This window comes from Peromyscus maniculatus, chromosome 11 (genome assembly GCF_049852395.1).
Source record: "Peromyscus maniculatus bairdii isolate BWxNUB_F1_BW_parent chromosome 11, HU_Pman_BW_mat_3.1, whole genome shotgun sequence".
Classification (NCBI taxonomy): Eukaryota; Metazoa; Chordata; class Mammalia; order Rodentia; family Cricetidae; genus Peromyscus; species Peromyscus maniculatus.
Genome location: NC_134862.1, coordinates 65,386,417 through 65,401,793, shown reverse-complemented (window position 1 = coordinate 65,401,793; position 15,377 = coordinate 65,386,417). Strand labels below are relative to the sequence as shown.

Below are 15,377 nucleotides of genomic sequence, written 5' to 3'. Positions count from 1 at the left end.
AAGATTTATTTCATTTCTAAAATTGTGTGTGGGCTGAAGAGATGGCTCAGAGGTTGGGAGCACTGACTGCTCTTCCAGAGGTCCTGAATTCAATACCAGGACCCACATGGTGGCTCACAACCATCTATGAGATCTGGCACCCTCTTCTGTATACATAATAAATAAATAAATCTTTAAAATTGTGTGTGTGTGTGTGTGTGTGTGTGTGTGTGTGTGTGTGTGTGTGTGCTGTGAGTATGAGTGCAGTGCCAGCAGAGACCAGAAGAGGGCATTGGATCCCCTAGAGCTGGAGTTACAGGCAGTTGTGAGCTGCCCAGCATGGGTGCTTCAAACTGATCCTGGTCCTCTGAAAGAGCAATGGTGTTTGCTCTTAACTTCTGAGCCATCTCTCCAACCCTACACCACAATGTTTTATTACTTATGTTTAGTATCAAATAGGACCAAGCCTTCCTCACTGATTTTTTTAAAAATTTGTTCAGCTTTTCTTATTTATTATTTATATAACTCTATAATCTAGCTCTAGAAAAAATGATTTTTTAAAAAACTAGGATAATGTTAAATTTATATATTAACTCATAAAGACAACTTTATAATGTTGAATTGTGCTTTCCAGGAACATTGGATATAATGTGTACTTTTATGCTTGTAAATGTTAGATAATTTTCTCATCTTGCTTATTTCTTATTAAGTTTATGTGAATATGAATGTTTTGTTTTGCTATTTTATATATTATAAATATTTACATTTTAGTTTTATATACTGTGTGAATCTACTCAATTATTATATCACTTTTTCAATTGATTCTTTTGAGTTATCTAGATATTTAATAATGTCATCTACAAAATGTTTTATGCTCACCTATCAATTTTGATAACTTCTAAAGGCTTCTTAATTGTTAAATTGTGTTGAATTTTTCTTATTCAGTGTTAAATAATGGAGATAGCAAGCAGCCTTTTTTTCTTTATTGAAGCTGTGTTTTGTGTGTGTATGTACGTGTGTGTGTGTGTGTGTGTGTGTGTGTGTGTGTGTGTGTATTCATGCATGTAGCTTTGAAGGCTGGAAGAGGGTGATGGAGCCTCTGGAGCTGGAGTTACAGGCATTGTGAGCTGCCTGAACTGGGTGCTGGGAACTGAATTTGGGGGCTCTGGGACAACAAGAGTTCTGAACCCCTGAGCTTTCTGTCCAGCAGGAGTGCTTTTAATGATCTGCCCTTAAGAACTCTGCTGGAGGCCTGGTCTGGTGCTGCCTGCTTTTAATCCCAGCACTCAGGAGGCAGGCAGATAGTTCTCAGTTCTACACAGTGAGTTCTAAGCCAGTCAGAACTGCCTAGTGAGACACAGTCTCAAAAACTAAACTAAAAAAAAAAAAAAAAAAAAAGAAGAAGAAAGAAAGATAGAATATAGTATATGAAAAAGGAAATAACACCAGGAAAAATTAAAAACAATAGATTGACCTACTATTGAATGTTTTTATTGCTCCTTCAGGAATTTCAGCCCTTCTGTATGGAGACATTTTTTCTTCTGCTTTACCCTTTAGAATTCTTTTTTTTTTTTTTTAAACTGAGGGTCTATCTACTGGTAGCAAACCAAGTTTTTGCTTGTCTGAAATATCTTTATTCATTCTTCAATTTTTGTTTCTGTGCATGCAATTAGCAATGGTATTCTTTTTCCTCAATATGATTGTCACAAAGCTAATGATGGAAAATTCAGCCGTCAGTTCCTTAGAAGATAACCCATCTTTGACTTTGGCTACTTTAAGATCTCCTTTTTGTCTTGGACATCCCGTACCCTCACTCTGACATGTCCTTCACACACCTATGTTTTTGTCAGTAGTTGAATAGGCCCCTTTAAGGCGCTGGACACTGTTAACCCCTTTTCTCTTGGGGCTCTCATGGTGGCCCTCTTAGACTTCTCAGGCTACTTTTGGGATCCTTTTTCCTTTCTACAGTTTTATATAACTAGTTTCTGTCTTAAGTCCTTGCACCAGTCCACAAGTTTATGTGGAAATATGGTTTTCTTTGCTTTAACTAAATGCATATAACTATTCAATATTTAGCTCAAATTGGACTCTTCAGACTCCAGATCCAAACATTTATACTTAGCTAGCCCACTAGTGACTTGAATGCACACAGCCTAACCAGAACCCATTTCGCTCTCCAAACCTGCCTCCTCAGCCTTGTTCATTATTTCTGTGAATGGCATCACCATCTATGAGTGGCATAATCATCAACCATGTGTCAATTAAGATACACCTTCCCCCTAGTCATTCTTTCCTAACTGTTGGCCGGTAAGAACCACTTCTTCAGTATCTCCCGGATCACTGTCCTCTTTACTGCTACAAATACCGTATCCACTCTCCCCTTGGAGTTTTCTTTCTTCCCTTTTTTCTGATCTGTTTTCTTATTGTGAGAATGATTGTTTTAAAATGAAAATCAGTTCAATCACCTTTTTCGAGCCTTTGGATGTTTCGTCGCCTTTCTGATACAATCCAGTCTCCTGACATGCCAGCTCCGTCCTGGGTTACAGTTGTGCCTCGTTGGTCCGTTTGCCTCCAAGGTTCTGTCTTATGGGAACCACTTCTCTTTGGAGCTAATGTGCACACTGCTTCTGCCAGCGTCCTCTGCCTTCCTCCTTCCCCTTTTCATACTACAAGAGGAAGCACCCCACCATCACTGCCTCCCCTTGACCGGCCTTCTGCCTCCCCTCCTCATCGTCGTCATCGACACGCTGTAGGTTGGACGTCCCTGCTTCACACCCCATCCATACAGTTGTACTGTCTGAAAAATAGCACACCCTGCGGGCACAGGAAGCCCTGTTACCGCCGTGTGTGCTCTTTTTGTTGTTGTTGTTGTTTAATTTTAAAAGATTTTATTTTAAGTATGTGTAGGTTTGTGCACATGAGTGCAGGTACCTGAAGAGGCCATCAGATCTCCCTGGAGCTGTCGTTCCTGGTGGTGATGAGCTGCCTGGTATGGTGCCGGGAGTAGTGCGTGTCGCTAACCACTGAGCCGTCCCTTTACCTCCTCTACCCATTTGTGTTCTTATCGATACTAGAACACTTGGTTGTGGAATTAGTGCTCACTTTCTATGGAACTGCTAATATTTATACACATGAATCACAGCTATAATACTGTTACATTGTACAGGAAGCTACGAAAATTTACTTTGACCCAGAAAAACCTTTTATTGGTGATGATGAAGACGAAATTGAGACGAAGGAGGATGAAATTCAAGAAAAGGAAGAAGTAAAAGTGAAGGAAGAGGTAGAAGTGAAGGAAGAGGAAGAAGTGAAGGAAGAGGAAGAAGTGAAGGAAGAGGAAGAAGTGAAGGAAGAGGTAGAAGAAGTGAAGGAGGAGGTAGAAGAAGTGAAGGAAGAGGTAAGAAAGAGTATTTGCTGGGCGTAGTGATGGGAGACAGCTACCTGGGAGTCTGACACAGGAGATGGCTTGAGTTCAGGAATTCAAGGCCTGGCAGCACAGTGAGACCCTGTCTCAAAACAAACAAAAAACCAAGAAGACAAGCAAAAATGATGTGTGGTTATTTAGCATTGGCTTCTCCCCTCTGTCTTTTCAAAGGCTAAGATGATAAGAGCCAGAGAAGGTGGAAGCAGGTGTCATGGAGTGACCGCTTCAGCTTCCCTCTTCCCCATCCAGATGTAGCCACACCTTCGGGATACTCATCCTGTGACTTTCTTTTTTCCTAAATCCACGTGTTCCCATTAGCTTCGTTCATTCACCACCATCCCCCACCACAACACAGTCCTCCTCACTCGCCCCCCGACCACAACAAGGTCCTCCTCACTCACCCCCCCACCACAACACTGTCCTCCTCACTCACCTCCCCCCCACAACACGGTCCTCCTCACTCACCTCCCCACCACAACACGGTCCTCCTCACTCACCTCCCCCCCACAACACGGTCCTCCTCACTCACCCCCCCCCCCAACACAACACGGTCCTCCTCACTCACCCCCCCCCAACACAACACGGTCCTCCTCACTCACCCCCCCCAACACGGTCCTCCTCACTCACCCCCCCCCCACAACACGGTCCTCCTCACTCACCCCCCCCACCACAACACGGTCCTCCTCACTCACCCCCCCCACCACAACACGGTCCTCCTCACTCACCTCCCCCCCACAACACGGTCCTCCTCACTCACCCCCACCACAACAAGGTCCTCCTCACTCACCTCCCCCACCACAACACAGTCCTCCTCACTCGCCCCCCGACCACAACAAGGTCCTCCTCACTCACCCCCCCACCACAACACGGTCCTCCTCACTCACCCCCCCCCACAACACGGTCCTCCTCACTCACTCCCCCACCACAACACGGTCCTCCTCACTCACCTCCCCCACCACAACACAGTCCTCCTCACTCGCCCCCCGACCACAACAAGGTCCTCCTCACTCACCCCCCCACCACAACACGGTCCTCCTCACTCACTCCCCCACCACAACACGGTCCTCCTCACTCACCCCCCCACCACAACACGGTCCTCCTCACTCACCTCCCCCAACACAACACGGTCCTCCTCACTCACCTCCCCCACCACAACACGGTCCTCCTCACTCACCTCCCCCCACCACAACAAGGTCCTCCTCACTCACCCCCACCACCACAACACGGTCCTCCTCACTCACCCCCCCACCACAACACTGTCCTCCTCACTCACCCCCCCCACCACAACACGGTCCTCCTCACTCACCTCCCCCCCACAACACGGTCCTCCTCACTCACCTCCCCCACCACAACACGGTCCTCCTCACTCACCTCCCCCCCAACACAACACGGTCCTCCTCACTCACCCCCCCACCACAACACGGTCCTCCTCACTCACCCCCCCCCCACCACAACACGGTCCTCCTCACTGCCCCCCCCCACCACAACACGGTCCTCCTCACTCACCTCCCCCAACACAACACGGTCCTCCTCACTCACCTCCCCACCACAACACGGTCCTCCTCACTCACCCCCCCACCACAACACAACACGGTCCTCCTCACTCACCTCCCCAACACAACACGGTCCTCCTCACTCACCTCCCCCCCCACCACAACACGGTCCTCCTCACTCACCTCCCCCCCCACCACAACACGGTCCGCCTCACTCACTCCCCCACCACAACACGGTCCTCCTCACTCACCTCCCCAACACAACACGGTCCTCCTCACTCACCCCCCCCACCACAACACGGTCCACCTCACTCCCTGCTGCTGCTCCATTCTCCCTTCATCGCTAGATCTCCCCAAAGAAGTCGAGTCTTCCCTTGGCCTCTGCTTCAGCTCCTCTGCCGCCCTTTCCTGCCTCCTGTCTCTAACTTCCTCATTACTCCGACTCTCTCTACTGCCGGAGAAGCTGCAGCGGTAAAAACCCATTTGAACGTTTATAGTGGTGATAATACAACGACAGCTACCAGGAACTGAGTGTAGATCATGAGTTCTATGCTGTGCATGTTGTCCAGGATAACAACTTAGGTATATATTGCTTCATTTTATAGACAGGAACCTTAAGCTCTGAAAGGTTGACAAATTTACCTAAAACCATAGTTTCAAATGGCAGAATCAGTACTGAAACCCAGACAGTTGTGGCAGAAGAACCCTTACCGATTCCTAGTACCTGTTCAGTCTTCAAATATAATTTTTCTCTGTGAGCAGGGCCCCCTTGTGTGTACATACAGCCCTTAGAATACACCTTTATGCTAACAGCCATCATATGCCATGACTGTTCACCTTCTTATCTGCCTTTCCTCCTGTGCTGAGTGTTTGTATCAGTCAGGGTTTTCTAGAGGGACAGAACTTATAAAATGAATATATATAAAATATTCATTCTCTCTATATATAATGAATATATATATATTCATTCTCTCTATATGGTTAGGGGTTAGGATTATTTTTCCATCTTGACTTTATAGAAAATCTTTCTCGTTCCCTTTTCTATGTCTTCACAGAAAGTTCATTCTGGGACCATGATAGACTTAAGTCAGCTCTTGATTGGTTTCTATCTCTCTGCAGAACACCATTACTTTAGGAGTCCTGGTGGGCTTCATTCCATCAGCCTCCTGAAGTTTGGTGCTACACTTTATGTGTATGTTCATATATATGTATATGTGTGTGTGTGTGTGTGTGTGTGTGTGTGTGTACTGACTAGAATGGCTTATAGGCTGTAGTCCAGCAATGGCTGTCTACCCGTGGAAGATCCAGGAGTCCAGTAGTTGTTCAGTCATGCCTCAGCTGGTCTTCAGTATTCACTGAAGAAGGAGGCTCTAATGCTGGTGAAGGAATGGACTTGCCAGCAAGAGCAAGCAAAGAGAGAAGCTTCCTTCTTCCATATCCTTACATAGGCTGCCAGAAGAAGATGTGGACAGATTAGAGGTGTGGCTCTTTCCACTCAAAAGGTCTGAATAAAAACTGGGTCTTCCTGTTTGCAGGGGCATGGGTGAGCTGGCCCTGAGGGCATGAGAATAGGAGAGCAGGTCTTAGTCTCTCTGGTATGCCATATAGTGGTGTGGGTGAGGGAAAGATGCCCTCCTCCCCCCCCCCCCCCCCCCGCCCCTCACCAGCTGCAGCAGGTGGGGGACCTGACCTGACCCCTCACCAGTTGCAGCACTCAGGAGAACAGGCCCCGTGCCTGGCCTGGGCCGCACAGTAGAGCCAGCCCTGTTGGTAGAGGTGTGGGTGAGCCAGCCCCAAAGTCGTGAGTGTGGGGGAGCTGTCCTCACTACTCATCTGTCATGGTGCAGCATGGGCAGGGGAGAGATGTCTCTCCTTAACCCTTGTTCCCCGCTGCTTCTGACAGACAGGGAAGTCACCCATCCCCCTCACCAGCTGCAGCACTTGGGAAAGCGGGCCCTGCACCTCCCCTGGGCAGAGCAGCAGAGCTGACCCTATTGGCAGGGGTACAGGTGAACCACCCCGAGAACGTGAATGCAGGAGATCTGGCCCCACCCCTCATCTGCCATATGGTGGGGTAGGTGGGGAAGAGCACCCCCCCCAAAAAAAACCCTCGCCTCCTGTGTCAGGTGGGAGAGACAGATGGCCCCGAGGTCATAGGAGCAGAAGAGCTGTCTCTACCCCTCACCAGCTGTAACACTCGGTAGAGTGGCCCCTGCACCTTGCCTGGGCAGCACAGCAGAGCTGGCCCTGATGGCGCAGGTGTGGGAGAGCCGACCCTGAGGGCAGGAAAGCAGGAGAACTGGCCCTGCCAATTGCTCCTCACTGCAAGGGGTGAACCAGCCAGGGCAATGCAGGAGAGTGAACCCTGGTGCTGAAGACAAGGGAGAGCTGGTGGGCTGACCAACCCTGCAACTACCCAGGCCCAGATCCAGGGTGATGAGCTGGCCCACTCCAAACATCCACACATCCATGATCTGCAGCAGCACGTAAAGGGGCTGCAGATCTAAAGCTGCAGGATCCAAAGCTGCAGGATCTCCACACAGAGCAGCAACAAGATGCTCAAGAGGAGTCCCAGTGAGGGCCCAGCATCGATAGTGTAGTGGAAACCAGAGGCCTCGAACCAGACTAAGGACTCTTTGCAATGAAAGATACATGGATAAAAGGGTACACTGTGTGACTCACTGTGTCACAGTACAGCTTCCATGATGAAATTTTTCCTTTTTTCTTTTTTCCTCTTAAATTTAATTCTCTTTCGGGGGTGGGGGTTCAAGGGCAGAGGGCAGATACACAGGGACGGGGAAATGAATGGGATGGGGATGCATGATGTGAAAAACACAAAGAATAAATGTTAAAAAGTTAATAAAATAAAATAAAAAAACCCTAGGTCTTCCTGCTTCAAATGATTTAATCAAGAAAAACCCATCACAGATGTCCCCAGCTGTTTGGGTATTAGTTGATTCCAGATGGTTGACCACCAAGACTAGCCATGACCATTCTTGAGGGCTGGCATGAACCTCTTTGTTTTGATCATAACCAGCTCCTCCTGTCCCCACACCCTCGTCCCCACCTTGCCATGGTCAGAGCAGGCCTCCCAACATCGTCTGCTGAATGGAGACCAGTGGAAAGCCAAGGCTGTAGACCGGGCTCTGGGTGACTTGCCCTGTGGTGTGGCACATGTCAGCGGGCTAACAAGTCCTTGTTTTTTCTGGGCTCTAGGAACCTTCAACATCTACAGACAACAAACAAACCATTCGATACATTGGGAAAGATGAAAACATTCACTCCAAACCTCTGTTTGAAGAAGATATATTTTCATCCTGGGTATGTAACTAAAACCCAACGAGGAAGTCCAAAAGCTACCCTTAAGTTCTTTGAAAACAATATGGGTCTAACTTTTAGTTCCACCCAGGTGACTCCTGGTTAATGCATTTTGCAGTTTTTTTCTTCTTATAGCACTAACTTTAGAAGACTCTTATTTGTTTTTCCATCTTGACTTTACAAAAACAAAAAACCAATGCATTCTCTATGTCTCCATAGAAAGCTCATTCTGGGACTGTGGCAGACTTAGGTCAGCTCTCCTGGGCTTCTGTCTCTCTGTAGGAGTCTCTGGTGGGCTTCATTCCACCAGTCTCCTGAAAGTTGGTGCTACACTTTATGTGTATGTTCATGTGTGTATTTTCTGGGTTGGGGGAGGGGATCAATATATGTCACCAAATTGGTCAACCAAAAGAATCAGGAGTCTTCCAGTTGTCAGGAGGTGTGAGTCATTAGCCGAGGTGGCTGAGCACAGGGCCGAGGAGCCCCACAGTGGAGGGTGGCAGACAGCATGTAGGTGGAGGTCAGGCCTAGAGGAGAGGGGATTGGCAGTGAGTTTATATGAGGACATTGTAGATAATAAAACCCACCAACAGCAGAAAGAACTCAGAGAAGTCATGTAGGGCACAGCTGGGGTGAGGAGCGTACATTTTCCCAAAGTGCAGTCCTGTAAGACGTTTTTGAAATAATGCTCCGTATCTGTCATCACCACTCTGAGGCAGATTAGGGAGAGACAGTACCAATGGGACACAGAGTCTTAAGACAAGTTCTTTAAAAAGAAAATACAAAACCGCTAGTCCCAGGCAAAGCTGTTCTGCCTTGAACTTGTTTCCCTGAAGTCAAAACCCTGCTGTTCCGTCCAGAGGAGGTGTTGGGATCCAGCTTTGGAGACAGGCAGAAAGCAGAGGGGAGCTAGAAGCCTGTAGTTTGGGGACAAAACTGAGGACCATTGATGGGACGGGACTTACTGCTCTGGGATGCAGCCCGTGTTAGTCAGCTTTGTAGCCCGTGACACAATGCCCGAGAAGGCCAGCGCAAAGGATTGTCTCGCTCCTGGTCTCAGCCCGCTGTCACTTGGTCCAGTGTACAGTGCGTCAGGGCGCATGCCTGGAGCAGCGCTGCCGTCCCCGGTGGAAGGAGATGGAGAGGGAGAGAAGGGTAGGAAGGGGATAGGAAGAGAAGAGAAGGAAGAGAGAAGGGGGAGAGAGAGGAAAGAAAAGGAGGACGAAGGAGAGAAAAGGGAAAAAAGGTGCTAACTACACCCTTCAAGGTAGGGTACCAGTGACCACAGCCTCTAAAGTCTCCATTACGTCCTATACTGCCACCAGCTGGGAACCAGGCCTTTAGTGTGTGGCCTTTGGGGACATTTCAGATCCAGCCTTGCCTCTCCTCCCTGGGAAAGGTTACTCTTACCTCCAGGGAAGGCTCAATTTCATTAATCCTGAGAGCTTTTAGCATAGCAGCGTTTGGGGGCCTTCACTGGGTCACAATCATTCCAAGATCTTTAAAAAAATTGACATATATTTATTCATTTATGAATAATCTTTGACAATATGTTTTATTTTTTTTTTTTTTTGGTTTTTCGAGACAATATGTTTTATTAAGAAAAAATTTTCATTGATTTTACACACCAATCAAAGATCCCCCTCTCCCCCCCCCCCCCCCCCCCCCCCCCCCCCGCAAGCCTCCTCCCCAACCCACCCCCTACTCCCCCCACAAGAAGGCAAAGCCTCCCATGGAAAGGCGCATCCAGTAGAGGCAAGTCCAAGCCCTTCCCCCTGCTTCAAGGCTGTGTGAGCTGTCCCATCATAGGTAGTGGGCTCCAAAAAAGCCCCCTCATGCACCAGGGATGGATTCTGATTCTGATTCTGATTCAAGATCTTATTACAGAGCCCACAGCTCAAACTCTCGGAGATTTCAGACCATCTAACTGGTGGAGATGTGGAATGTTTAAGTTCAGCAGGCACTACCAGACAGCCACACTGTGGCTTAATTCAGGTGCTCAGCTGTATGAATAGGGCTGCCTGGAGCCTAGCTGCTCTAGCCAGCAAGCAAGACGCTAGAAACAGGCTACACAAGAGTCTTCTTAAATTCTTGGGTCCTGACTGCCCATAGAGTCATAGGCATGTCTTGGTTTTGCTGGATCATATGTGACTATCCTTGGAAAGACAAACAGGAGGCAGACTTGGGCTCAGCAGTGTTTTCAACTCAAGATTAGAAATTCTCCCCTTGCCTGTCATTTGGGCTAAAGGACTGGTCTCGATTTTCCTACCACAATACTATATACCCCAGGAATAGACAGTAAGAGCAGTGACTTGCTGGGTGGTAGTGGCGCACGCCTTTAATCCCTGCACTTGGGACATAGAGGTAGGCAGATCTCTGTGAGTTCAAGATCAGCCTGGTCTACAGAGGAGTTCCAGGACAGCCAAGGCTACACAGAGAAACCCTGTCTCGGAAAAACAAACAAAAACAAACAGACAAAAAACCAAACCAAAACACAAAGAGCAGCGACCAACTTGTCGATTTTGTAGCAATGATAGGAAAGGGCCTTCAAAGCACACCACTCCAGAAAAGTATGTCCGAAGCAGACAGTGCTCACACAATATTGGGCAGAGAGTTTGGTGCTGAAAACTGAATCTGTAGGAGGCTGGCCTGGATCCACACCTTTTCGGAGGCACTTCCAGGCCAGGGAGGTTAGTCCAGGCCAAAGCCCTCAGGAGAGCTGGGAAGAGTGAGCCCAAAGCTGAAAGTAGATCTCGGACAGAGCCTGGCCTAAAGGGACCCTGTATGGGGGGCACAGGCATCGAGAGTCCAAATGCGCCTTTCAGAGCGTAAATGCCGGAAGGAGGCCATGCACACAAACAAGGCGCTCTGGCCCTACCCCTGACATCATCTCTGCCTGGCAAGATTTACACCTTTAAGCAATTATGACATTACCTAAGGAATATAAAAATCCTTACGTTTTGCAATGATATATATGAAGTGAAATTATTAGCAGTAAATTATTGATAACTAACTGAATTATTTTCTTTCTTTGGTTCATTAGAGAAACACGTTTACCCTTGTTACTTTTAAAGCATTTCCACATTTCCTTTTGTTACTGTCTCTCCTCCCTTTCTTGTCTATGCTGATGTCTTCCACACCTACATGTCGTGTGAATAATTTGGAATCTGCTGTGCTATTTGGCCACAGACAGTGTCTCTGGCCTTTCTGGTGTTAGGCTTGTGAGTAATCATCTACTAGATAAACATGAGCAATAGAAAAGAATATTCTAGACAGTTCCTGAAGACAGACCGGTAACTGCTGGGACTCTTGGTTCAGTCACCTCACATATTTTCTTTGTCAGAGGGAACCAGCTTACAAAGGTGTATTGGAGCCAAAGTATCTTGAAGTAATGGCTGTCATTGAACACATGCAGGAGAAGCTTGTGTAAGTATGAAGTATCGTGATGGTAAGAGGAAAAAGACTGTGGGCCAGAAGCTTGGCTGAGCAATCCACACTTCTTAGCTTACCCTTGTCCGGCTGGTTTTGGTCTCACTAGCGGGATGATCAACTGAAAAATCTTGGGCTAGAGGCAGTGAGCTACACTGCTGTGGTAAGAAAGTCCTTCCTCAACCCACAGTGGAGATGGGAGCTGGTGCGGATATTTGCAGTGTGTACATTTGTCAGGAAAGGGATGAGGATGATCCAAGTCAGTGAGTGTATTTTTGGGAGATGACTTAAGGAAAAGAATGGAACTGGGAGAAAGTGCTGTGCTTAAGAAAGAATGTTACCCAGCCCAGAGTTGAAAAGATAACACAGTTAAGATGTCTGATGACACTGAGAGGAATCTGTCATACATATATAATACATGTCATACATATATGTTATATATATATATCCGACATTTAATGTTTTGTTACATATATTTACTTTGTGTGCATGTATGTATGTGTGTGTGTGTGTATGTGTGTGTGTGTGTGTATGTGTATGTTTGTGTGTGTGTGTGTGGGTTTGTGTCTGTGTGACTGTGTTGCATGTGGAGGTCAAAGAACAGCTTCTAGAAGTCCGTTCTTTCCTTCTGTCAGGTGGGTTCAGGGGATTGAACTCAGGTCGTCAGGCTCGGCAGTACTTTTACTCACCCAGTCCTCTCACCAGTCCTGACGTGACCTCTCATAATATAAAATCATATTCAAACTGGCTTTCTGGATTGTAAATTCTGCCTTTAGAGTGTTAGAAAAGAAGGGACATTATGGGTCTTGTTGAGCTCTATTGGTTATGTGAATCTAAAATGAACTACTGATGAGGATTCTCTGGCTATTGATGGGGAATTCACATATACCAAGTCAGGTCTCATTAAGAAATGAGATCTACATTGTATTCTTAAGTGACAGCGTAACTTTAGCTGTCTGTCCTGTGCCGTAGCTCTCTGGCCCTCGAGGCTCCGTCCGTCACCAAAGCCCCGTTCCTATGTTGGCACCCGTTAGCCAGGCTCGTCTTCTCCCACGGCGCTTTTCACAGGAGTTTCTGTATGAAGGAAGGATACATTCTCACTCCTCTCCATTCTGTTGTGTTTCCCTGGACTTCGTCCACATCAGACAGATTGACCTCAGAGCCAGAGAGGCGGAGGAGAAGTTTGATGATGCAAACGAGAAACTTCATCACACCCTCATAAGAAACAGAGATCTGGAGAAGGAATTAGAAGAAATGTCCAAGAAAATCAGGAAGGATTCACGAGTAAGAATAGAAAGCCCCAAGGAGGAGGAAGAGGAGGAAGAGGAAGAAGAATCTGAACAAAAGGAAGGGAGCCAAGAAGGAGAGGAACACAAACATGGGAAAAAATCCCCAAAACACTCAAAGAAAGGTGAGACCTACTTTCATATTTTTATCAAGAAAACGTGATTGCACCACAAAAATTTTCAAAGAGCATGAGTAGTTTACATTTATTCATTTACTGTGGGGAAGCTGCACATACACACAATACACGTGTTTGCACCCGACCTTGTGTGCACATGCACACACACAGACACAATACATGTGTGCACCCCACCATGTGTGCATGTGCACACAACACACACACGTGTGTGTGCATCTCACCATGTGCACACAACACACACACACACATGTGTGTGCATCTCACCATGTGCACACAACATACACACAAAATAATAAAGTTTAAAAAATAAATGGAGAGTGACAGAGGATGACACCTGATATCAACCTCTGGCCTCCACAAGCATGGGTGACTCCTCCCCCGTGCATGTGCCACACAAACATGTATATGCCACTCACACATGCATGCGCCCCACACATACACATACACTGCACATACGTGCATACACCACACACACACACACACACACACACACACAAAGAAGTAGCAATAGAGTTTTATAAATATACTTGTGGGGAAATCTGTAAACTTTGGTAGTACACATAGCCATTCCTTTAAAGCTCGCCTTTACTTCTATCTAATGATTTCACTGTGGTGTGTGCCTGTGCCCCAGATACTCAGGAGGCTGAGCCTAGAGCATTGCTTTGATAGCATGAATTTGACACCAATCTGGGCAAAAGCAAGACACCATCTTAAAAATAAATAACTATGGCTGGCAAGATGGCTCAGTGTCTACAGACACTTAGGCACAAGACTGATGACCCAGTTTCAGTCCCTAGAACCTAAGGTAGAGAGAGAGAACAGACTCTACAATACTGTCTTCTCACTTCTACATACACTCCATAGCACATACGACCCCCCAATACACACCACACACACACACACACACACACACACACACACACACACACACACACCCCAAACCCCCCACCACACCCCCCAAACCGCCACCAACCCCCCCCCCACGCACCCACACACACTACAGCCTGCAAACAAAGGTGGCTAATGTGAGGTGGGGATGACACCCGGTCTCCCCAGCTGAATCCTTCTGATTCTGTCACCTTTCCTTCACATTTAGTCACCTTTTAAAGCCCTTGCTAGATAGAGCAGAGGCCTCTTGTGCAGATCCCAAGGGTGCATCTCATGGGGTATGTGTGTTCAGGAAGCTGGAGAGAAAGGGCGGGGGACGGCAGAGGGACGTGGGGGACGGCAGAGGGACACCGAGGACGGCAGAGGGACGCGGGGGACGGCAGAGGGACGCGGAGGACGGCAGAGGGACGTGGGGGGACGGCAGAGGGACACCGAGGACGGCAGAGGGACGCGGGGGACGGCAGAGGGACGCGGGGGACGGCAGAGGGACGCGGGGGACGGTAGAGGGACGCGGGGGACGGCAGAGGAATGCGGGGGGCGGCAGAGGGACGCGGGGGACGGTAGAGGGACGCGGGGGACGGCAGAGGGACGTGGGGGACGGCAGAGGGACGTGGGGGACGGCAGAGTGACATGGGGGGCGGCAGAGGGATGTGGGGGGCGGCAGAGGGACACCGAGGACGGCAGAGGGACGCGGGGGACGGTAGAGGGACGCGGGGAAGGCAGAGGGACGTGGGGGACGGCAGAGGGACGTGGGGGGCGACAGAGGGACGCGGGGGGGGGCGGCAGAGGGACACCGAGGATGGCAGAGGGACGCGGGGGGGGGGGCGGCAGAGGGACGCGGGGGGCGGCGGAGGGACGCGGGGGGCGGCGGAGGGACGCGGGGGACGGCGGAGGGACGCGGGGGGCGGCGGAGGGACGCGGGGGGCGGCGGAGGGACGCGGGGGGGCGGCGGAGGGACGCGGGGGGCGGCGGAGGGACGCGGGGGACGGCAGAGGGATGCAGGGGACGGCAGAGGGACGCGGGGGGCGGCAGAGGGACGCAGAGGACGGCGGAGGGACGGGGGGGACGGCTGAGGGACGTGGGGGTGGCAGAGGGACGCAGAGGACAGCAGAGGGATGTGGGGGGCGGCTGAGGGACGCGGGGGCGGCAGAGGGACGCGGGGGGGGGCGGCAGAGGGACGCGGGGGGGGGCGGCAGAGGGACGCGGGGGGGGGGGCGGCAGAGGGATGCGGGGGGCGGCAGAGGGACGCGGGGGCGGCAGAGGGACGCGGGGGACGGCAGAGGGACGCGGGGGGCGGCAGAGGGACGCGGGGGGCGGCAGAAGGAAGGCAGAGGGATGCGGGGGACGGCAGAGGGACATGGGGGACGGCAGAGGGACATGGGGGGCGGCAGAGGGATGCAGAGGACGGCAGAGGGACACGGGG

General features: G+C 49.5%; 1 protein-coding gene across 25 annotated transcripts in view; it reads left to right on the top strand.

The window, feature by feature from the left end:
* Axdnd1 (axonemal dynein light chain domain containing 1) overlaps nt 1–15,377 on the top strand; it is a 75,958-nt gene that overhangs the window by 59,781 nt on the left and 800 nt on the right. For 17 of the 25 annotated variants that reach the window (XM_076547709.1, XM_076547714.1, XM_076547717.1 and 14 more), the window contains 4 exons: nt 3,146–3,376; nt 8,113–8,217; nt 11,558–11,640; nt 12,789–13,054. In XM_076547709.1, the coding sequence (XP_076403824.1) occupies nt 3,146–3,376; nt 8,113–8,217; nt 11,558–11,640; nt 12,789–13,054 (685 nt within the window). The remainder of the gene's footprint in view (nt 1–3,145; nt 3,377–8,112; nt 8,218–11,557; nt 11,641–12,788; nt 13,055–15,377) is intronic. The other 8 variants (XR_013043352.1, XR_013043349.1, XR_013043348.1 and 5 more) reach the window with 2 other exon arrangements.